This window comes from Dromiciops gliroides, chromosome 1 (assembly GCF_019393635.1).
Source record: "Dromiciops gliroides isolate mDroGli1 chromosome 1, mDroGli1.pri, whole genome shotgun sequence".
Taxonomy (NCBI): domain Eukaryota; kingdom Metazoa; phylum Chordata; class Mammalia; order Microbiotheria; family Microbiotheriidae; genus Dromiciops; species Dromiciops gliroides.
In genome coordinates this window covers 59,395,804-59,419,558 of record NC_057861.1, presented here as the reverse complement: position 1 = coordinate 59,419,558, position 23,755 = coordinate 59,395,804, and the positions used below count along the sequence as shown (strand labels likewise).

General features: G+C 41.0%; 2 protein-coding genes across 5 annotated transcripts in view; one reads left to right on the top strand and one right to left on the bottom strand.

Moving 5' to 3' along the window:
• Positions 1 to 18,259, top strand: part of RAB8A (RAB8A, member RAS oncogene family) — a 32,190-nt gene extending 13,931 nt beyond the window's left edge. Inside the window, 4 exon segments of the mRNA XM_043997107.1 lie at positions 6,495 to 6,584; positions 13,695 to 13,760; positions 15,576 to 15,626; positions 16,452 to 18,259. Coding sequence (XP_043853042.1) covers positions 6,495 to 6,584; positions 13,695 to 13,760; positions 15,576 to 15,626; positions 16,452 to 16,544 — 300 coding nt within the window. The 3' untranslated portion in view covers positions 16,545 to 18,259.
• Positions 971 to 3,427, bottom strand: LOC122750357 (heterogeneous nuclear ribonucleoprotein M-like). Of its 4 annotated transcripts, none has more exons than XM_043997076.1 (2): positions 2,945 to 3,427; positions 971 to 2,827 (listed from the first exon to the last, which is right to left on the bottom strand). In XM_043997076.1, exons 1-2 carry the CDS (start codon positions 3,419 to 3,421, stop codon positions 1,190 to 1,192), a joined length of 2,115 nt encoding a protein of 704 aa, XP_043853011.1. In that variant the 5' UTR covers positions 3,422 to 3,427; the 3' UTR covers positions 971 to 1,189. The 4 variants fall into 4 exon arrangements, with proteins under 4 accessions (XP_043853011.1, XP_043853030.1, XP_043853018.1 ...); XM_043997095.1 differs by having other exon boundaries at positions 971 to 3,086; positions 3,310 to 3,426; XM_043997083.1 differs by having other exon boundaries at positions 971 to 3,139; positions 3,310 to 3,421.
• Positions 18,260 to 23,755: the final 5,496 nt, after the last annotated feature.

Sequence of the window (23,755 nt, the reverse complement as noted above, 5' to 3'; positions counted from 1 at the left end):
CTAATCTCTTAAATGTTCTCTCCTTTCTTCTTGGCAGCTTGGAAAATGCCATCTTTGTCTCTTAAAGTTTGCAAACTTGCCAGGTGAGTGTCTGGAGCGCTATCTTTGCAGATGGTTCATGGAGGAAGACTCTGTGAGCCTCTTCATGTTCAAGCTGAGGCCGACCATACATTTTGGGAAATGTTCTTTAATCATTTCCCACAGTGTGGTTTCTACAGTGCTAGCCTTTTCCATCTTTTTCTTTCCTTTTTAAAAATTAAATTTGACCACAATCAATAGACATAAATATGCAAATAAGAATCAGACAAAAAAGTTAGACAAAAAACTATAAACCTCCAATATTTGTAGTTTCTTTTGTTCGTTTTTGGTTTTGTGGGGCAATGAGGGTTTAAGTGACTTGCCCAGGGTCACACAGCTAGTAAGTGTCAAGTGTTTGGTGCCGGATTTCAACTCAGGTCCTCCTGTATCCAGGGTCGGTGCTTTATCTACTGTGCCACCTAGCTGCCCCCTGTAGTTTGTTTATTTTAATTTAAGTAAATTAATTTTAATAAATTAATAACAAAAAATCATGTTTGTTCCCTTTGAACTTTACTGTTTATTTTTTTCCCAGACTTCATTGCTGCTTTTATTTACATAATTATGGACAGTGTATACATTCTTTTGGTCCTGTTTTCTTCGCCCTTATCACCGTGTATGTCTTCCCATGTTTATTTGTGTCCTATATCTTTTGGTGCTCTTACTGAATCATTTTGAAGCTCCTTGTTCCATTTTCTAGGTTCTTGAATTTCTCTCAAGAACTTGTCATCTGTTTTTATGTTCTGGCCATAACCCAGTTTTGCAGTCACCTGTTGTAGCTTTGAGCATCCCTGCTGAGGTTCTGCTGCCTCGGTTTCACTTCTTACATTGTTCATATACTTTTTTTTTTTAAGAGGCTTTCAGTAACTGGTATTTATTATCAAAGTCATAATGTCAACAAGATGCCACAACTACAAAAAAAATTTCGTACATTGCAATCTCAATGCAAACAGTCAAATGGAATCCCAGTCATTAAAAAAGTAATTAAAATCACCCCAGAAAGCAACTGAATTTTAACATCTTTATACATCCAGCCAACAAATTAAAATGGTTAACAAGGAAAACAAAATACAAATTTGGAAGTCTGGTATTGATGTTTAAAAAAGGCAACTGCTTAAGCATTTCTATCAATTCGCACATCAATCTCTCTGCCACTGAGTTTTATCCCATTCATCATCCGGCAGGCTCTTTCTGCCACCTCTGGAGATTCAAACTTAACCACGCCACAACCCTTGGATTTGCCATTCTCCATCTTGATGTCTGCATACAACACATGGCCACATTCATTGAATTTGTCTTTTAGCATTTTCCATGTAAAGTCAAAAGGGAGATTTCTCACAAATATCTGGCAGGCTTTTCGAGCAACCCCAGGCACATGGCCACCAGCACCTCCAAAAGACCCTGCAAATCTGCCTCCAAAGTTTCCCCTATCCATTTCCATAGCTCTGTCAAAGCTACCTCCCATGGCAAGTCCCATATGCTCCATTCCTGAACCTAGGGCTGGACCCATAGTAGGACCCATTCTTTCTATGTTATTGGCACCCATACGGTCCAATCCCATGTGCTCTATGTTATTGACACCCATACGGTCCAATCCCATGCGCTCCATGTTATTGGCACCCATTTGGTCCAAACCGGTAGACATTCGATCCATAACTGGACCCATGCGATCTATACCTGTTCCCATGCCAGCAGGTACCATACGATCCATACTTAACCCCATGCGATCCATGGTGGTGCCCATACGATCTACACCTGATCCCATCCTCTCTATAGTTGAGCCAACTCGATCTATAGGAGCAGCCATTCTCTCAATACCAAAGCCCATGCCAGCCCCCATTCTTTCCACACCTGAACCTATCCTATCCATGGTTTGGCCCATCCTTTCAATGCTTGTAGTCATGTGATCTATGCCAAGGGGACCCATTCGTTCTATTCCTGACCCCATTCTCTCCACAGTTGACCCCATACGATCCATGACAAGGCCCATTCTCTCCATCTCAGACCCTACTCTATCCATTCCGTGGCCTAGGCCAGAACCCATTCTTTCCATCCCAGCACCACCTATACGGTCAATCCCAGGGCCCATTCTCTCGATTCCTGGTACACTGCCACCACCACCACCCATTCCCCGGCCAAGAGGTTCTCCAAAACTCCGAGCCATTCCCATCTCATTCCGAGCAAAGTCTCTCTCAAATCCTCCACCCATTCCTCGATCCATCTCACTCATTCGGCCCATGTTCATGCCAGATCCAAACCGACCCATGTTTTCCATGCCGCCACCACCAAAGGGGCCCTCCATGCCTCCCATTTTGTTTATTCCAAATCCCATGCCTTCCATTCCCATTCCTGCAGGTCCTATGTTGCCCATTCCTATGCCTTTGTTTAGATGATTAGCATCAATGGGCTGTCCTCCTGGTCCTAGCCCCATGCCAATGCCACCAAGTCCATGAGGGAGTTGTTGGGGGCGCTCAGGAGGGAAAAAGTCACCCTTTGGCAAGGCCCTCTCATCCATCTTCACATGCATTGGTCTGTCGAATAGCAGCTGGCCATTGAACATTGATATAGCCTGAACTGCTTCAATTGACTGTTCAAAAGTAACAGTGCCGATTCCACGACTTTTCCCGTCTTTATCTTCAAGAATGTCTGCTCTAACCACTACGCCAGCCATACAGAACACTTCCTTCAGTTTCTTCCAGCCAACTTTATAATCCAGATTTGCTACAAAGACTGTGCTTCCAAGTCTTCCGGCCTGTAATGCATGGATAATCTCATTTGGGATGTTAGGATTATTTAGGATACTGGGTGGGATATTAATCATTCCTGGGCCACCTGGTCCCATACCCATCCCACCAGTTGTAGCCATCACCTTTTGCATTGCTCTCCTGGCATGTTCGCCATCGGGATCTTCTTTGACTTTCAGAGGTCTTCCACTCAGACTATGCTTGTTCAAAACTTCAGCAGCTTTTTTCATGCTTTCTTCCATCTTGAATTCAACAACAGCACATCCCCTTGACTTTCCTTCAGCGTCCATTAAGAGCTCCACGTATGTTACCTCACCAACTTTTTCTTTGACCAGGTCTTTAAGGGACTGCCATTTCACATCAAATGGTATATTTGTAATGAAGGCTCTGTATCTTTTAGTAGGGTTGGCATAGGGTTCAAATCGATTCCCTCCTCTTTTCACATTTTTCTCCTTCCTCTTCTCATTTTGACTTGATCGTTCACCTTCACTTTTGGGGGTCGGAGTCCCGTTCCCGCTTACTATGCCAGGCGCACCGCTCTCCTCCTCCATTTTGGATTCAGTCGCCGCCACCTCCACAGCCGCTTCCACCCCTGCCACCATTTTCTCCGCTTCTCATTGTTCATATACTTTTTATTGTAGCTTTTGTTAAAAGTTCCACTTAACCTCTCCATCCTTCTTTCACCTTACTCCCTTTTATACACTCTGCCTTCCAGTCAAAATGGACTACTTGCTCTTCCTGTTCTCTTCCTTCAAGGTCTCGCTGGGATGCTACTTCTTCCCTAAAGCCTTCTTTGAGTTCTGCCACCTTAATGAAAATAATCTCCCCTCAATTATTTCTTAGAGCATTTTGCTCATATAACACTCTTTGTATTATTTTTGTATATGTTGTAAGCTCCTGAGAACAAAGCTATTGTTTTTATCTCGTATCCCTAGTGCCTAGCACTTTGTCTGACACAAGTGCTTAATACGTGTTTGTTGAGTAGAATTAAATGTTCTATGTGAACTTGGACAAATAATTTAATCTTCCTGAGCCTCAGTTTCATCATCTGTAAAATGAGACTGTTCTCAAATGATTTCTGAGAGCCTCGCCATCACTAAATCTATAATTCTTTGATACCTTTGGAAGTTGCTAGCACTAATTTTCTGTACTTGGTTTTGTCACTAAGCTTGAACCCAGCATCAGAACCCCTAGATTCAAATCCTACTTCTGCCACTTACTGATAGTTTGATTTTGGACAAGTAACTTCTTAATGCACTAAAGTTTCCTCATATAGATAATGATTCCTACCCTAATCTCACCAGGTTGCCAGGGTAAAATTTAATAATGTTTGTGAAAGCACTTTGTGAGTTGGAAGTTTCTCTACAGATTCAGTATTTAGGTGGTATAGTATCTGCTTCCTGCTCCCCTCTCTTCTTCTTTGTTGGTACCATAGTTGGAGGCTACTGTTGTGGTTGCAGCAAATTGAAGTGTGGTGGCTCCTTTTACCACCTTTCTGAAAGTTTTCCAATCCGTTTCATAATCATAGATATCTTCCGTGGATTACCAGTCTTTAAAACAATGAGAATATGCTCAATACTAACTAAACAAAATTTATCTTTGCTGAGATACATTTGAGATTTTACATTATAGTGCCTCAAGATCTTTATCCTGACCATCGCTGTACTGATGAAGCAGAGTTGGCTGAAATTTCCAGTTGATAGAATGTTGAATTAAACAGCCTTTCATTCATATGGGTCTGGTGCCTCCATATTACTCAGTTACTTCCTTTTTTTATTCCTTTTATTCAAATCAAGAGTAAAATTAGTTTTAATCCAATTCTGTCTGTTACCTCATGCATACTACTTACTAGGCTTAGTGGTGAGCATCTGACAAATGTTCATGATTAGATTCTACAAATCTATTTTATACAGTCAAGAGCACATAAATAGAGCTTTATTCCTTCCCCGTCAGTTATGCTTTGGGAGCACCCTTCAGAGTTAGAATTCTTTTTTTTTTTATTTTTAAAATTTTATTTTTTTTCTCAATTACATGTAAAAACTTTCACCTTCTTCTTTTTTTTTTTTTTTTGGTAAGGCAATTGGGGTTGACTTGCCCAGGGTCACACAGCCAGTAAGTGTTAAGTATCTGAGGCTGGATTTGAACTCAAGTCCTCCTGACTCCAGGGCCAGTACTCTTTCCACTGCACCACCTAGCTGCCCCTTGCCTTCATTTTTGACAATTTTGAAGTCCAAATTCTCTCCCACCCTCCTTTACCCCTATCTCCATCATTGAAAAGGCAAGCAATTTGATAAAGGTTATACATGTACAGTGATGCAAAACATATTTCCATAATCATGTTATAAAAGAAAACACACACACACACAAACAAGAAACATGAAGAAAGTAAAATAACAGTATACTTTGATCTGCATTCAGATTCCGTCAGTTCTTTCTCTGGGTATAGATTACATTTTTAATATGTCTTTCAGAATTGTCTTGGATATTTGTATTGCTGGATATAGCTAGGTCATTCACAGTTGATCATTGTACAGTATTGCTGTTATGGTGTACAATGTTCTCCAGGTTCTGCTCATTTCACTTTGCATCAGTTTATGTAAATCTTTCCAGGTTTTTCCAAAAGCATCCTGCTCATCATTTCTTTTTTTTTTTTTTTTTTTTTTTTTTTTTTGAGGCAGTTGGGGTTAAGTGACTTGCCCAGGGTCACACAGCTAGTAAGTGTTAAGTGTCTGAGGCCGGATTTGAACTCAGGTACTCCTGACTCCAGGGCCGGTGCTCTATCCATTGAGCCACCTAGCTGCCCCTCTGCTCATCATTTCTTAAAGCATAATAGTATTCCACCACAATTATATACCACAGCTTGTTTAGCCATTCCCCAATTGATGGGCATCCTCATGATTTCCAATTCTTTGCCACCACAAAAAGAACTGCTATAAATATTTTTGTACATACAGGTCCTTTTCCTCTTTTTAAAAAAATCTTTTTGGGTTACAGACCTAATATTGGCAATTCTAGATCATAGGGTATGCATAGGTTTATGGCCCTTTGGGCAAAATTCCAAATTGCTCTCCAGAATGGTTGGACAACAACTCTACCAGCAATGTATTAGTGCCCCAATTTTCCTATATCCCCTTTAACATTTGTCATTTTCCTTTTCTGTCATATTAGCCAATCTGATAGGTGTGAGGTGGTACCTCAGAGTTGCTTAATTTGCATTTCTTTTATCAAAAGTGATTTAAAGCACTTTTTCATATGACTATACATAGCTTTAATTTCTTCATATGAAAACTGCTTACTCATATCCTTTAACCATTTATCAGTTGAATAACTCATTATTACAGATTTGATTCAGTTCTCTATATAGTTGAAAGATGAGACCTTTATCAGAAAAACTCATAAACATGTTTTCCCCAGTTTTCTATTTTCCTTCTATTCTTGGCTTCACAGGTTTTGTTTGTGCAAAACTTTTAAATTTAATATAGTCAAAATTAACCATTTTATATCCCATAATGCTCTCTATCTCATTTGGTAATAAATTCTTCCCTTATCCATAGATCTGACAGGTAAACCATTCCACACTCCCCTAATTTGCTTACCCTTTATGAAGAATTAGAATTCTTCTTGAAAGAAGTTTTCTGCTATTTGCCTGATCCTGTTGACTCTTTTGTCCTTTAGCATGCCTCTGCAGATGTGGAAAAGATGATACTTGGAAACAAATGTGATGTGAATGAAAGAAGACAAGTTTCCAAAGAACGAGGGGAAAAGGTAGGAATGATGGTTTGTTCTGTCATGTTTAAAATAATGACATTCTTGTAGATCTGTGTTAACTTTTTATAAATGTGTTTAAAAGGATATTTTTTCTTCTCCACTTCCTAAAAATAAAAAAAATTGTCCTCATCCATTGACTTCAGTCATAAGCTTGCAAGGTGGCTGCTTTATCCAAGTGTTTGTGTTCGTCCAGGCATGTATTTGTGCAAACATGTGTGTCTTTAAAGCAGTCATGTCGGGGAAGCACCCGACTTAAGCTCAAGCCCTACCTCTCCACTTAGTAGCCATGTGAAGACAGAAAAACTTCTTCACTTGTTTAAGCCTTAGATTCCCCCTTTGGAAAAGGGAGATCAGAAAGACAATAACAATAATAATAACAGCACTTATTTGGTACTTTACATGTGGTTCATACCTGTCCTGCCTCACAAGAGCCCCAAATGACAAATTGAAAGTGATAAAACATCTGCGTACTGCCAAGCATATGGTATTCATTGTTATTAACTGCAAAGAAAAGTAAAAATGCAACCCTTTCCTTTGCTCTCAAAGCAGAAATCACTTCGTTTTTCCTCATTTTGTACATTTTCAAATGATTCCCAAAAATGCCATCCATTTACTTTGTGTTGACCTTCACAATTATCATCCGTTGGGTCCTTTAGAAAATTTTAGGGCTTCAACTCCATTTTGAACAAATTGCCTAGCTGTGCCAATCTGGATACATAGAAAGTTATCTATCTCCATTACATGCTGTATGATTCTTTTCCATCTCCTACCATAAATACTCCATGGACCTACCAGATGTGTTTGAGGCCGAGTTCTGTCCTACATGTAGTAGGAGAGGAATGCGGGTTTGGGAAGAGAGATAATGGGCATGGACTTGGACATGTCTCCAGGACATCTACTTTGAAATGACAATAGGAAGTTGGTAATGTGGACTTTGAAGTTATAGGAGATACTGTGACTAGATGCTTAAGTCTGTGAAACACCTGCATAGAGATGATAATTTAGCCCATGGGAGCTGTTCAGGTCACCAAGAGAATGTGTAGAAAGAGAAAAGTAGGAGGCTTAAGACAGCTTTGAGTAATACTCACATTTAGTGGACATGATATGAGTGATGAACCAGAGGAAAATGAGGGGTGGTTAGAAGAATGAAGAGAGTGGATCATCACAAAAGCCCAGACATTTTGAGAAATGGTATTCAGGAGGGAAGAAAAGGTGGTCATCAGTATCAAATGCAGCAGATGGGTCAAGGAAAATGAGGACTTTAAAAAAGAAGACAGTCAGATTTGGCAATTAAAAAATCAGTGGTAACTTTGGAATCAGCAGTTTCAGTTGAGTGATGAGGTGACAATCCAAATTGCTGGGGGTTTAGAATCAAGTAAGAGGAGAGGAAGTGGAAGCAATAAAGGTGGACAGCTTTTTCCTGAGTTTTGTGTCAGGAAGGGAGGGGAGTTAGAGGATGATAGTTTAACATTGGGCAAGGCCTAACGAAGGTTTTTAAGGCTGAGGGAGATTTGGGCATTTTTTTTGTTTTGTTTTTTGTTTGTTTTTGGTGAGACAATTGGGGTTAAGTGACTTGCCCAGGGTCACACAGCTAGTAAGTGTTAAGTGTCTGAGGCCAGATTTGAACTCAGGTCCTCCTGACTCCAGGGCTGGTGCTCTATCCACTGCACCACCTAGCCGCCCCGAGATGTGGGCATTTTTGAAGGCAATGGAGAAGAAAACAGTAGAGAAGGAGACAATGAGTTTTGGTTGTTGTCCTTTATTCTCCAGGAGGATCAAAATGACATCACTATGTTGGGGTCAGGGTACTGTGCGTCCAGCTGTGGCTGATCAGAACAATAAAAGCTCAGAAGGTTCTACCACCAGTCAGGCACACCTGTTGAGTATTAAAGAATGGGAGGAGATTAAAGTTGTAATCTACTGAAAGAAATGGGAGGGATGGGGTCAAGAGCACATGTAGAGGCGTTGGCCGTCTCAGGATAAAGTCCACCTCATTGTCAGAGACTAGGGGCAGTGATTCCATAGAAGGGGGAGATGTGTCAATAGCTTCAATTTTCTTAGTAAAGTAAGTGGAGATGCTCAGCTAGGAGAAAAGGGGGTTTTCTGTGGGCATGTAGGTAAGGAGAGGTTGAGAAGAGAAGGTTTGGGAAAGTGTGAGGTGATATTCATTTCTTTTAAACTGGGAAGAGGGATTTAAAAAAGCAATAGAATTCCTCTCCTCCCCCCCCCCCCAAAAGGAAGAGAACAGAAGGAAGAAAAGGAGGAATCACAGAGAAGCGCAGGATAACTTTGAAAGTCATATATTGGATTTATTATATACTTCAAAAGCAAGCTAAGCTCTTACCTAATAGAGATTCATAGCTTCCTATGTAGTCCTCTTATCTTCCCCCTTGGGGCAAAATTGGAACCTCAAACTATAAATAAAAATGTTTCTTACATTAAAAAAAAAGAATGCCTATTGTCCGGACTAGATTATGTGTTTGGCTATGTTGTCAAACACATTCTTGAGTATATCCTGGACTAAATTAAAATGTAATTGGGAATTATTCAATGAAATAAATAAAAATATATTTTAAAAAGAAGCATTTTTTGGGGAGCAAACCAAGCAATCAATTGGGGAAAAATAAAGGATTGCCCTGCTGCATTGAGGCATTTCCTGGCCATTCATCTCTCCCTATGTCTCAACTTCCGCAAGCTTATTCTTTGCCCACATTTTGCCCAGTATTTTCTCAGGTCATTACCTCTTTTTCCCAAGAATCACCTTTGACTTTGCCCAGTTTTAAAATCTTGAACATGTTTATGTTCTTGCACCAAACAAGTTAGAGTTTTGTCATTGCCCTGGGCTGCTGCATTAGGAGGTAATTAACCTAACCTAAGAGGAGATGCATAAGTAGCTCAGTAGAAAAAATGCTGGGCCTGGAGTCAAGAAGACTTGTTCAAATGTGGCCCCAGACAACTGACTAGCTGTGTGACCCTGGGCAAGTCACTCAACCTCTGTTTGCTTTGGAGGCAGCTAGGTGACTCAGTGGATAGAGCACTGGGTCTGGAATCAGGAAGACCTGAGTTCAAACCTGGCCTCAGACACTCACTAGTTGTGTGACCCTGGGCAAGTCACTTAATTTCTATTTGCCTTAATCCACTGGGAAAGGAAATGGCAAGCCCCTCCAATATCTTTGCTAAGAAAACCCCATGGCCACACAACTGAACAACAGCAGTCTAACATCTGGAAGGATGATACCTAAAGCTTTTCAGTGCAACCTAGAAAATGACCTAGGAAGGATATCAAGTGGCTAGCATTGCCTTGCAAATCTTTAGTACTTGAATGGATCACTGTGATATCTCACACCAAAGGCACAGATCACAGCCCATCCTCGCTTCCTTATCTTCTGCGGTTCTTGTCCATGAACTTCCATCCATAAATCTGCCAAAGTGGTCCACAAAGCACACTCTTAAGGCTCCTGATGTTATGCAAAAGGTATCTCTATGCTATCTGCCCAGCCCCTTAGAAAAGGGGAGATTATGTAACTCTTGAATATCTTGCACCACTTCTTTCTTACAGTTACTTGTTGATAATACACTTTAGCCTATGCATTCTACCATGCATCCCCGTGGAGGACCTTATCCTCCCTCACCCACCCATAGTTTCCCAGATCCCAGTGGAACAGGACCGTTAGCACTGGCACAGGACACCCCCTCTCAGTTGAATGATCATTATTTCCATCCCTACTCCTACTGGAATTAGCCAATGAATCCTGAAAGTAATCTGATTTTAACATGCATGAAAGACATCTTGTTGGAGGAGAGCCTTTAAGATAAAATTTCATTCTAATTTCATCTCATATTTTCATCAAGAATGCCTTAAATACCTGTATAAATTATTCTTACAAAGCTTATGTAAAAATTAGAAAGCAGGGGCAGCTAGGTGGCGCAGTGGATAGAGCACCGGCCTTGGAGTCAGGAGTACCTGGGTTCAAATCCGGCCTCAGACACTTAACACTTACTAGCTGTGTGACCCTGGGCAAGTCACTTGACCCCAATTGCCTCACTAAAAAAAAAAAGAAAAATTAGAAAGCAGACATGTGAATTGGTAGTTGCCAATGCCTTCTTGGTGACCTTTTTGATAGCAATAATACCTATGGAGGCTGGGGGGAAGTTGCCCAGAGTTTCTACTTTCAGATTCCTTGAGATTAGAAACCTCAAAATTATCACCTCCTGCATGGACCGCAGTTAATAATCCAGATATGGTGTCTCCATCTATGGAGAAAATTATCATTGTCATCAAAATGCTGATGGATCTTTTTCATTTTTCATCAGTTTATATTGTCCTCTCAGTTTCATCCTTAAATGTTTTGGGGAAGATCATGCTAAGTTTTCTGCACACTTGATTTAGCCTCTAGTACGTCAGTGTTTGTCTGAGCAGTTTTTTCCTAATCTTCCATAAGATTTTGCAGAAGAATTTATATTTTTTAAATCATTGTTATCTTTGGCTGCCACAGCTCTCTGCTTGACAAGATTGTGTTCAGAGGGCTTTCTAGTCTCTTTTGGCTTTGCTTTACATTGCCTAAACTTCCTTAGTTCAGACATGGACAGTCCATATCTCATGCTTTATTCTTGTCCCATTTTTTCCGTGTCAGTAGCTTGTTTAGATCAGTCAAGTTAGATCTGGTTTGATAGCATGCTCTAATGTCTTCCATTCCAGAGTCTTCTGATTTGATGTTAATTTTGATCTTTGATCAAACAGGTCATGATCTGGCAATACACAGATTCAGAGATCACACCAATAATCATTTTTTCCCTGTCTAAGATATAGTTGGTTTTCCCCTTTTTTGGGGGGGGGGGGCTAATTTGGTGCTTGCCCCATCTAGCACCTCCTTACTTATTTTCTTTTTTGTTTGTTTGTTTGGGTTTTTTTGTTTTGTTTTGTTTTTTGGTGAGGCAATTGGGGTTAAGTGACTTGCCCAGGGTCACACAGATAGTAAGTGTTAAGTGTCTGAGGCCGGATTTGAACTCAGGTGCTCCTGACTCCAGGGCTGGTGCTCTATCCACTGCGCCATCTGGCTGCCCTCCTTACTTATTTTCTTGTTTAGGTTTATATCTTCTGTGTAGTCTACAAATCTTTGGCCTTTTTTCCTTACCTGATCTTGAGCCAGATTATCTAACTTTTTTCACCATCCTGTGAATTATCATTTAATTTAAAGAGATTTACCAGTCAAGCAGCACTTATTAAGGACCCACTGTGTGCTAGATATCGGGCAGCTAGGTGGTGCAGAGGATAGACCGCTAAGCCTAGAGTCAGAGACTCATCTTCATGAATTCAGATCTGGCCTAGAGACTTACTAGCTGTGTTACCCGACAAGTCACTTAAGCCTCTTTGCCTCCATTTTCTCATTTTTAAAATTGAGCTGGAAAAGGAAATGTCAGTATCTTTCCCAATAAAACCCCAAAATGAGGGCACAAAGAGTTGGACACAACTGAAAACAACTGAACAACAACAGAATGTGCTAGATGCTGGAGCTACAAAGAAAGAATGAACCAATCTTTGCTGTCTAGAAGCTTTCATTCTGTTGGGGGAGGGAGGGGGGGAGAGAGAGAGAGAGAGAGAGAGAGTGTGTGTGTGTGTGTGTGTTTGACAAACACAAAATAAAATGTAAGGTAGTTAAATGTGAAATAGTTTGAAGGAGGTAGAACACTAGCAGTTGGGAACAGGAAAAGCCTTCACTCATTTAGAAGGTAGTTGGTAATTGAGCTGCATCTTGAAGCTACTGTTTCTCTGAGGCCAAGGTGAGAAGAAGGGGTGCATTCTGAGCCTGAGGTTGGCCGGTGTGGAGACACAAAGACAGGAAATGGAGTGCAAGCTAATCAAGTGTCACATGAAATAGTTCTTGTTGCCCTTGGATTCACAATAAAAGCAGTTCTATAAATACCTTCACTTGCCACATCTCTTAGCAGAACCTCTGAACCATCCTTCCGTGTAGCTACAACTTCTTATATCTTCTGGTTTCATTTTTAGTGATAATGTTAATATTGATGTAATCCAGCTCCTCTGTCAGTATGTCAGCTCATTGCTCTTTGTGCAAGGATCTCACATTTAAAGAACTTACCAACAGTTAATGTTTATACATGGTCTAAAATCTTTGGATTCTTAGCACCATCTCTCTGCATTCCCTTTTCTTCCTATTCTACCACCCTTGCTGTACAGGGTCAGAAGAGGACCATATAAGAAGGACTGAAGGCCATCTCTTTTTTTCTTTGATAACCATGATCAAAGAATTTATCTAGGGGCAGCTAGGTGGTGCAGTGGATAAAGCACTGGCCCTGGAGTCAGGAGAACCTGAGTTCAAATCCGGCCTCAGACACTTAACACTTACTTAGCTGTGTGACCCTGGGCAAGTCATTTAACCCCAATTGCCTCACCAAAAAAAAGAAGGAATTTATCTAGCGGCTAGCTTTCTGGCAATGAGCACTTAACATAGTTGGTTCTTGGTTAACAGAAATGGTCTGTTACCAGAACATGCTCAATTACATAGCACTATATCTAGTTGGGTGGTAGCAGAAATGTCTGTTTAACAAGGTGGTAAATGAGTGGCCACACTTGATCTGGCTAGAACACACATAGTGTCTTTTAATTGCTAGCCAGGATCTTAAACTGTGAATCAGAAGTTTAAATCCTGTTCTCAGATACCATTTTTTTTTTCACTTCCCAAATATCCCTTTCTTTTTTGAAGTCCTTTCCATGGCCCAGAATGGGGGATGGGGGGTGGAAATCTGTGCCCAAGTTGTAACCCCTCTACTCCATTTGTTGCATTTTGCACTGACTCTCATCTAGTTTCTAATATATAAGACTATTTCTTTCATTGTTGAGGGACAGTCAGATCTGCAGTCACATAGCCTAGATTTGAATCCTATCTCTGTTATATACCTCTCAGAGCTTCTGTTTTCTCTTCTGTTAAATGAGGAATATTGTAATACCTCAAATTGAAGTATTGAATAATACCTGTACCTCATCCTTTACAAAGTTGTGAGAAAAGCACTAAAAATCTTAAAGCATTAATAGAAATATAGGCTACTGCTTTCTGACCTGTCTTGTGTTCTGTGGCTTTCTTCTAGCTAGCACTTGATTACGGAATTAAATTCATGGAGACCAGCGCAAAGGCTAATATCAATGTAGAGAATGTAAGTATGTGACATAGTCATACTTTAGGTTAATCTATCCACCACAGTTTGTCCCACTTTACCCAAACACCTGCACTGGAGCTAAAGCCCCTTTAATCACTAATGATCATAGCTTTTTAAAAAGTGACAAACATATTTTTAGGAGATTTCTACTAAGTGGATGTGTTCAGGAATTAAATTCAGGTTATGTAATGCTCAATCCCTGTTCCTGATCTTCACTTATCATCAATCTTCTGTCACCCCACCCCCAATTCCCCTGACCTGCCCCCCTCCCTTTTTGCTAGTATTGTAGATTGGCCCTGAGCTTGCCAAGGAATTTAGCTTACCCTAGGGTTTTGGCAAAAATCAGTTTCCTGTACTATCAGCTGAAGATAGGATTTGCAAAAGTCAAGCTTTGTTGTCAGACTGTTCTTCACTGGCAAGCAAATTTCAGAGTCAAGAATAGAGTTATGGGGTGATTCTCTTATTCCTATGACACAAATTAAGTTAAGGAGTTAAATTGACCTAGCCATAGATAAATCAGTGAGTTCCGTCTTATCTCCATGGATGTATCTGCCTCTATGGGCCAGAAAAAGTATATAAAAGCTCCTTGCTCCGGCCACCAATTGGGACACTATTTGGTAGAGAGCTGACCTGTTTCCTTAGGTCTTTTTCTAGGGGAATACTCCACACTTTGACTTATGAGGCAGCTTGGGGATATTGGGAAAAGCCCTGAATTTGACTGTAGGAGACTTGGTTTCATTTCTGGCCTCTGGCACTTTGATCAGCAACATATTAAGTGCCTATAATGTGCTGAGTAATCTGCTAGGGGCTGGATTATAAAAACAAAATAGTCCTTGATCTCAAAGAGCTTACATTGTTTTAGGAGAGAAAATACATACTATATTTGATGATATTCAGAAGAAACTTGGCTTACTAACTGGCTGATCTTGAGTAAGCCAGCTAACTTCCCTTAGACAATGCCTCTTACCAAATTCAAGGTCGTTTGCGAGATCTAATGCAATAATCTGTGTAAAACATTTTGTTGTCACCCTTAAATAATAATAATAATAATAATGGGGCAACTAGGTGGTGCAGTGGATAGAGCACTAGCCCTGGATTCAGGAGGACCTGAGTTCAAATCTGACCTCAGGCACTTAACAATTACTAGCTGTGTGACCCTAGGCCAGTCACTTAACCCCAATTGCCTCACCAAAAAAAAAATAATAATAATAATAATACAGCTGTTAAATTGTGGTGGATACAGATGACATTGAACTGCTTCCCAGCTTTGTCCAAGCCAAATGATTTATACTGTATGGGGTTTTGAGTGTCTTTCCATTCTGACAGACCTGAGAAATTCAGTGTTTTGTAGAGAATGGCATAGACAAAGGCATAAGCGCAGAAAATAAATTCAACAGATGACTTACTATTTAAGATATTCTGTTTGGTGTTGGGGATATAAAGAGGAAAAATATCGTAGCTCATGTACCACACTTAATAAAGAGACTGTTTTGGCAGAGCATTGTAAGGAGTCTTAAGAGTCAAGACCAAAGAGTTAGTTTGGCCTCCAGTTGTGGTGGATCTTGAATGCCAGACCAGAGAGTTTGGGCCTGATCCTGTAAGGAGATGGGAGATTAGAAAGAAATGGATGTAAATATACATCCCCTAAACTATCACAAATTGTTTTGCATTGCCAGAAGAATGTAAGCTTCACTCCAAGGAAGAACATAGTTAATATTTAATTAATTGGCCAGAAGGTCTTCAGAGGGATTTAAGTCATTTGTAACTTCCTGCTTGTGCAATATGGATAGTAACTTTTCTTTCCTACTCTAGGCATTTTTCACTCTTGCAAGAGACATCAAAGCAAAAATGGACAAAAAATTGGTGAGTAATGATTCGTTCCAAATCATGGGAAGTATATTTGCAGTAAAATAGTGACAGACCTCCCATTTGCCCCCTGGGGACAAATTCCCTCTTCAATAAAGTGCTGCTTATGCCAGATGTTTCCTTACTGTCTAAAAAGTTGACTGGGGCTTGCCAAGTCCTTGTGGAAAGCTGGGCTAGGACTAGTATTTGCTGTGTTTAGTAGGGAAACCTGAAAGTAATAACAGTGTTGAATTCCATATGCAACTACTGTAAGTCAGAGGAAAAGGTTCCCATTTGACTTTCAGCCATACGGTGTCATCTTGCTAGGCTGCTTGCCCACAATATAGAACACAGAATGATAAAGCTGGGAAACAAGATGTCCGAGCCATACAGTGGCCCAAACCCCTTGTTTTATAGATGAAGAAAGTGAGGCAAAGAGAAAGGAAAAGGCTTGCCCAATTCAAAGCATTTAGCCTTGCTGGCCCTCAGTTTCCTCCTGTATAAAATAAGAACAGCTGGTCTGGATGGCCTCTCAGGTCCATTTCAGCCTGATTCTCCATCCCTGATCTGTTATCTTTTTCTCCTGGTTCAGCTTAGTTTGTTATTCTCTGTGCTATACCAACATGGCTTCCCCTCACCCAACTTGTTGGACTCTATTTTGGTGTGCCCCCTGGAGATTTCAAAGAGAGGAGGGAGGTTGAGTTGGTCTAAGATGGGAGGTGGGAGTGAATTGTTTATGGGGATGTTTCAGAAGAATTGTTTGTTAGTACTAGGGGATGTGTTCTTATCTATACTGATTCAGGTACCTTTTTCACTGTGGGAAAAATCCTTTCTATTTTTCAGGAGGGTAATAGTCCACAAGGCAACAACCAGGGCGTCAAAATCACCCCCGACCAACAAAGGAAAAGCAGCTTTTTCCGATGTGTTCTTCTGTGAGGAACACTGCCTTAACCTGAGCCTATGCTCAGCTGAACTGGACTGTACCCGTTCCGAGTGAGTTTTCCTCTATCTGTGGACTTCCCACTTTCCAACACGCCCGCCCCATGGCTCTGTGGCTGCTGCGGGACCCCGGCTGCCGGAACGAAATTGAGAAATTGTTTATTTTAGTAACGGTCTGATTTTTCCAACTTTGGAGATGGAATAAGTTAAGAATTTACTATTTTTCCTGTAATGTTTGCCATATCGGCTCCAGCGTTGTATGACCAGTGAAGAGAAAGAGTTGAAAACTGACCAACAATAGCACCTTTCTAACAGGATTCAGTCTCTGAGGGTGGTTTGGTGTTTTGGTGTGTTTTGTCTCTTTTCTTTTTTTTTTTCTTTTTTTTTTGTATCTGGAACACGTCTAAACTCCAGCAAGAAAACCAGTCTGGTCACAAAAGTCCTCATGAGGGCATTGAAAATGCCAATACTGATTAAAGGTGTTTGTATACATGATCCCCATGCACCCACTGTACAGAGTCATGGATTCAGGCAGTTATCTGACAGACATTTCCGTCTCAGGACCCACTGCAAAAGTCGCTCATTTAAGCAGCAGAGAGCTGACTATTGAGTGTGGGGAACATGTTAGCCCCAACCTGGGCCTTTCCAAATTACGCTTTACTATTCGGTCACAAGGCTACATTCATAGTTCTGGACAATCTACCAAATCAAATCCATTTTTTAAATGTTTTGTAAAAATAAACCAAAGTGAAGCATGAATTTATTGAATTCTTTGGAGAGTGTTTCAAGGGGGAAATACTGGTTTTCTCCTCTTTGGTGCCTGGGTTTCCATCTCTTGTCCATAATCCATTCAAGTTTCTTGTTATCTGCAGGCCCCTCAGTGGCATCTGTGATCTCTGACCTTTCACTGTCTAAAGTAATGCCTTTCCAGCTGTGGTATAAGTAGCTCCTGATGGTGATCCTCATGTCACTTAGGAAACAAGGATCACCCCAGGGACTTCTACCCATTTCCTTCTTTGCCTGGGATTTGGGGGAAAGGGTTGCCTCTCTAACTTTGAAAAACCAGAATGGCCAATGTTCCTCCCCCACCTCCAGTTGGGGACATCAAGTGGCTAAAACATGGTCTTCCTCATGTATACAAACACAAACAGCCCCGTGCCAGGCAGCAGGTCACCCTTATCTCCAAATGGGATGTCCTTTTTAGCAGAGATTTATTTTTTAAATTCTTAGTGCCATGAAGTGATTCAGTCTTCGATTTCCAAGAGCAGGTACAGACAATTGGGGAGTCTGTGCTATTTATTCCAGATGCCTGTGGCAGGAAGAAAAGTGTCCTCTCCACAGGCTCCATTCCCACCCCCATGTGTGACAGTGACACACAACACATTCCAATGTGAAATCCTAACAGCAAAGCAGTTTGGGGTTGGGGGTTTGTTTTGTTTTTTAATTATCATTATTAGGTTCTCTTTGACAGCTAGTGGCTTTCAGCTTAGAGCCTGTACAGTTGAAAGTAGTTTACTAGGTTGGAGGTAACGTCAACAACTAAGTTGTTTAGAAGCTGCTGTCTCAATCAAGTCATTGGCATAGTTCCATAGTTTTTGAATTAAAACAAACATATCAACAGTATCCTGCTATTCACTGGAATCTCTAACATGCTCTGTTTACATTGATAAATGCACTTAAGGAAAAGAAATTAAAGCTCATTTTAAAGTTAATGGACTTTATTTCCCGTCGTCTCCTTTTAAGAAGTCATAACAGATTTTTAATGTAACTTTTGTTCACCTCATTTGAGCCCCGTAACAGCCCAAAAAGCAATTAGCGTGGATATCCATTTTTCAGTGAGCAAACTGGGGTCTAGAACCCAGGTCTTCCGACTCCCAGTCAAGTAGTCATTCCATTACACTGAGCTGCTTCTCTAAATAGGTATCAATGTTTCAATGAGTGTTTGTTGATTGATTCATTGTGATTCTATTCTCTTCTTTTGTTACTCTCTGGTGATTGTTGGAGCCCAGCTTTCCATGAACTAAGAACAACAGCCATAAAGCCAACTGAGAGGTCAAAGTTTGGGTTGATAAAGCAAAATTGTGGTTCTCCCTCTTGAACCTCACCTTTTACCAAGGACACCATCATCTGTTACTCAGGTGTTTTATGTGTGCCTGAGCCTCGGAGGTCAGAAGCATGGTTGGGCAGTGGTGGCAGCTACAGCCAGGGCATCCAGGTAGGGTACCAGGCAGTGGCGTGTGATCCCTGACTCTCTAGTGTGGAGCTGGCTGGCAAATCAAGCAGTCAAGGAAAAGCCCAGAGTTTCTATTGTTTTCAAGTTACCCCTTTGGAAGTTTGTGCGTTACTCCTAGTATGGATAAGAGTTTAAGGCAAAAACCAGGCCTTGGCTGTGGAGAGGGCAACTGCCACAGGACATCTACCTCAGTTAGGACAGCCCCACCTAGCACACATTCTTAATGTAAGCAAGACCAGCCGCAGCCGCAATTACCCATCTCGTGTCCAGTATGTCACAAATGTGAATAGCCCTTTCAACAGAGAAGGGACTGATAGCCAAGAACAAAATTAAGGAGAGAATTTATTTCATCCTATAAGCATCATTTTACAGATGAAATAGATTCCAAATGGCTATTTAGCTCAGTGCCAAAGTTGGCCCTCAGACCTAGTGCTTTCTGCCTCTTCTACCTCCCCTGCTGGATCTTATCTCCAACCCTTTCCCAGTCAGATAGAATAAGTTGAAGGTATCCCCTGTTCTCTTTGTGAACTGAGGGACTGAGCAGGGTCAAAAGGTAAGCTGGGAGCTGGTGAATGATTTACACCCTCCCCCTCCTCTGCAGGGCGACACCTTTGGTCATTGGCCCTGAAGAGACAGATGGCCTTGTTCAGCAAATTGAAAGTCATTTAGGGGGTTGGGACTTAGAAGAACCTGTTTTAAAATGGACCTAAATGGGGACAGCTAGATGGCACAGTGGATAGAGCACCAGCCCTGGAGTCAGAAGTACCTGAGTTCAAATCCAGCCTCAGACACTTAACACTTAATAGCTGTGTGACCCTGGGCAAGTCACTTAACCCCAATTGCCTCACTAAAAAAAACAAAAAACAAAACAAAACAAAAAATGGACCTAAATGCTTTGACACAGGTGAAATTAATTGTTTTTAATCTACCTTAAAGCTGTCAGCAGCTCTTCTTCCCCTGTAGAATAAGGTACAGACTCCTTTGCCTGTACAATCCAATCCCAGCCAGGTTTATCTCCTCATGCTCTCCTTTCTGTTAGCGTAGCTCTGCCAAACAGATCCTGTGCTCCTCAGATAGCATATTTTTCTCTTACCTCCACTCCTTTCCTCATGCTATTCCTTTAACATTAAATGGCCTTCTCTTCCTCTCTACACTTCAAGGTTCATCGCAAGTTCAAACTTCTCCAGGAAACCTCATCACTCTACTCCACAGTGATCTCTCTCCCTTAGAAGCTGCTACATGTCACAATGTGTAGAGTGCTGGACTTGAAGTCAGGAAGACCTGAATTCAAATCCAGCCTCAGATACTAGTTTTTTGACCCTTGACAAATCACTTAACCTCTGCCTTATTTTTTTCAAATGCAAAATGGAGATGCAATACTAGCACCTACCTTCCCAGGATGTTGTGAGGATCAAATGAAATAATATTTGTAAAGTGTTTATGTTGCCTGGAACATAGTGGGCATGATAGAAATACTTGTTTCCTTCCTTCTGAACTCTCCCTCTACTCACTGGGTGAGCACATATGATTTTGTATTTTTATTCAGTTTCCTGCTTCTAAGTGTCTCATTTACTCAAATAGACTTAGAACCTCTTCAGTATCTGTTTCCTCCACAGTGCCCCCAGCATACACTTGAGCACAGAGAAGATATAAAAAAATACATCAATATATACTTAGGATCATGGATTTAGAAATGGAAAGGACCTTAGAGGTCAGGTCCAGTCCATGTGACAATACTAAGATGCAGGGAGGTTAAGAGACTTATTTGCCCACGGTTACGGAGATCATAGCTGGCAGAGCCAAATTTCAGACCTAGGTCCTCTAACTCCAAATCTATTGTTCTCTTCATTGTTTACTGCTGTAACCCTTGTTGAAGGATTTGACATAAGGTTATATCCTAGTATAGTACATCCCAAGTGTAACCTCTAAGTTGAAAGAATCTGTGTGTGATTCTTTAGCTGGTCTTTGGGGAAAAAAAGAAAAGGGGCAGCTAGGTGGCACAGTGGATAGAGCACCAGCCCTGGAGTCAGGAGGACCTGAGTTCAAATCCGGCCTCAGACACTTAACACTTACTAGCTGTGTGACCCTGGGCAAGTCACTTAACCCCAATTGCCTCACTAAAAAATTAAAATTAAAATTAAAAATTAAAAAAAAGAAAAAAAAGCATTAAACTTTTTTTTTAAATCAGCTTAAGCAAAGTGCCTCAGGACTGGAGATGGGTAAATGTGGTGCCAGTTTTCTAAAGGACAAAGGTGGATTCTTTAAGATGAATGCTAATAAGTTTTCTGACCTTGTTTTTAAAAATAATAGAGTTATTGGACTTCTGGAAAGATAGAAGAGCAAGAGGCTGAAGGAGAGCTTGGCATCACATTATTACACATAAGAAACAAATGAGGAAAGGAAGTAAATAAGAAAAGGAATAACAAGTTCCAATATAATGGAATGTGGCAGCAAAAACACCAGAAGGAAAATTATTCAAACACAGAAGTACCAGAAATAAAAACCAAATTCCATAGGGCATGGATAATGGATATGAGAAAGAATGGAGATAATTAGCAGAAGTATCAAGAAATGGGGGCAGCTAGGTGGCGCAGTGGATAAAGCACCGGCCTTGGATTCAGGAGGACCTGAGTTCAAATCCAGCCTCAGACACTTGACACTTACTAGCTGTGTGACCCTGGGCAAGTCACTTAAACCTCATTGCCCTGCAAAAAAAAAAAAAGTATCAAGAGATGAAATAAGGGACTGAATGCAGCTAAGGAAATTTTAGTCAAAAAGATAAGAAACAACAATCTAAGTATTGATGGGAAATATAAAATAATTGGTAATGAAAAGCCATTATTTAATCAAAGTACAAAATGACAAAAAGCAGGAAAAGAATGAGCACAGGAAATTACACACCAGGAACAAGATTTTGGATTCTGTGACAACAAAAGTAAAACTTGATTGCTAGAGTTCTGAAGACCAAATAGAAAATTTCCAAGAGGTTGAAAAAGAAAAAACAACAAATCCACAAAATGCAGGAATGAAAACCAAATTCAATTTGCCCAAGTATCACTTGGAAGCTTTAAGACTATGACTGCTTTCTGATTAAGGTGGTGGTGTGAAGGTCTGTAGAGAAGCCCAACTCTGCCATATAAGCTCCAACAAATATCTGAATGTGGCCCCAGAAAGACCAATGCTAAAGGGACCCAAAAGGAAACAAAAATAAACTCTTCTCTCCAGCCTATAATCGCACAGAAAGATGATCGGGAAAAGGTGAAAGATCAAACTAGATAAGTCGGTACCTGCTAAGGTAAACAAGGAAGGGGCAAGACGGGACCGAAGAGGATGAAACTGGGGAAGCATAAGCAAATCCCAGCAATCTGGCTAGAACCCAACAGAGGTGGAGAAAGGAGGGAAGCCAGTACAAACTTCCACAAAGAGACATGACAGCCATTTAGAGATGCTGTAAGCCAATACTAGCTCCAGTGAGCAAGTGCTAGAAGCCAGATGCCCATCCTGTCTTATCAGAACACAAGTAGGAGATAAAAACACCTGTTATATGCCCAAGGCCCAGGCAATGCAGTCACACTGGAAACCATGATGGGAGGCAGGACAATCTCCAACACACCATTCAGAATTGTTAGAAAATCCTCAGCAGAAGACAGAACCAACTCCCGATTAAGTATTGTGCAGAGAAGGAGACTTGACTGAAGCATGGAGCCACAGTGGTAGGGCCCTAATACCAGCCACCTCATCTAGACTGGCAGCAGCTACAGTATGCAGACTACAAAGGAGACAGGGCCAAACGAGTCCTATCCAACCCTTCCAAGTGTGCCAGAGAGGACTGACCCAAACAAAATCCTAAACCAAGAACTGACGCTGAAAACATGAATAAACAGAAAAAAACACCAAACACAATTAGTACTATGAATGAAAAGAAATCCGAGAGGTAAACCCAGAAGAGAGAAATCCCATAACTACAAACAGACCGTCAAGAGATTTGTTTCAAATGGCTTAGCAAAGATTATGAGAGATGGAAAAAATAAAGATGAAAAATAAAATGAGAGTTTGGGAAGGAAAAAAATTACAAGGAGAATAAATGAGACTGATGGCAATGGCAGAATAGAAAGAAGCAGTAAAACCTAGCTGTCTCCCACAACTATTCCAACAATAATAAAAGAACACCAGACCAAGTGAATATTGAGGAATACAAGGAGAAACCAGTGTAGGAATTTTTTCAGCCTAGATCAGCATATATCCAGAAATAGCCAGAGGCATTCAGGTACTAGGGACTCCAGACAGGAAGGACCAGGCATAGAATTCCAGCACAGGGACTTTATGGGAGGCTGTGGAACTGTGTGCCAGAATAAGAAGCGGGGTTCCAGATCTAGCACAAGTGGGGCCTGAAGCTATGTACCCTTTGCAACAAGAATCAGCTTGTAGCTGTTTCTTTGATCCCTGAGCTAAGTCTCAAAGGGGCTTGCAACTATGGACCAAGGCAAAGTATCTAATGGTGGCATTTGCTATCCAGCACAAACTTGGTCTGAAGCTGATCAACATCTGTGTGCCTCTGACCCTAAGTCAGAATTGTGGATTCAGCCCACAGACCCAGGCTGAGGCCTAGGGCAAGGAGCTCATACCAAGGGTACCTATAGTTCTATCCCTTTGAAGCTGCAGGGTCTTCTAGACGGGCTGGATCCAGAAGCAGTCTATTAGAATTCCAACCCAAGGCAGGTCTACAGTTGGGTCAGGAGCTTAAAAAGCTCAGATCAGTAGGCCAGCAATTAGACTTTGTCCTAGATAATACTGCTTAGGGTAAATTGAAAGTTTCCAATTCCCTGGCCTGAACTGCCTCTGAGATCATTGAAAAAATAGCACTTGATACTGTGAGATTTAAAATTGGATATTAGATCATAAATCTCCCCTACTTAACTTTTCCCTTAATTTATCTCCCAGACTAGTAAATGGAAGAAGCTTCTGGTTTTCTAGA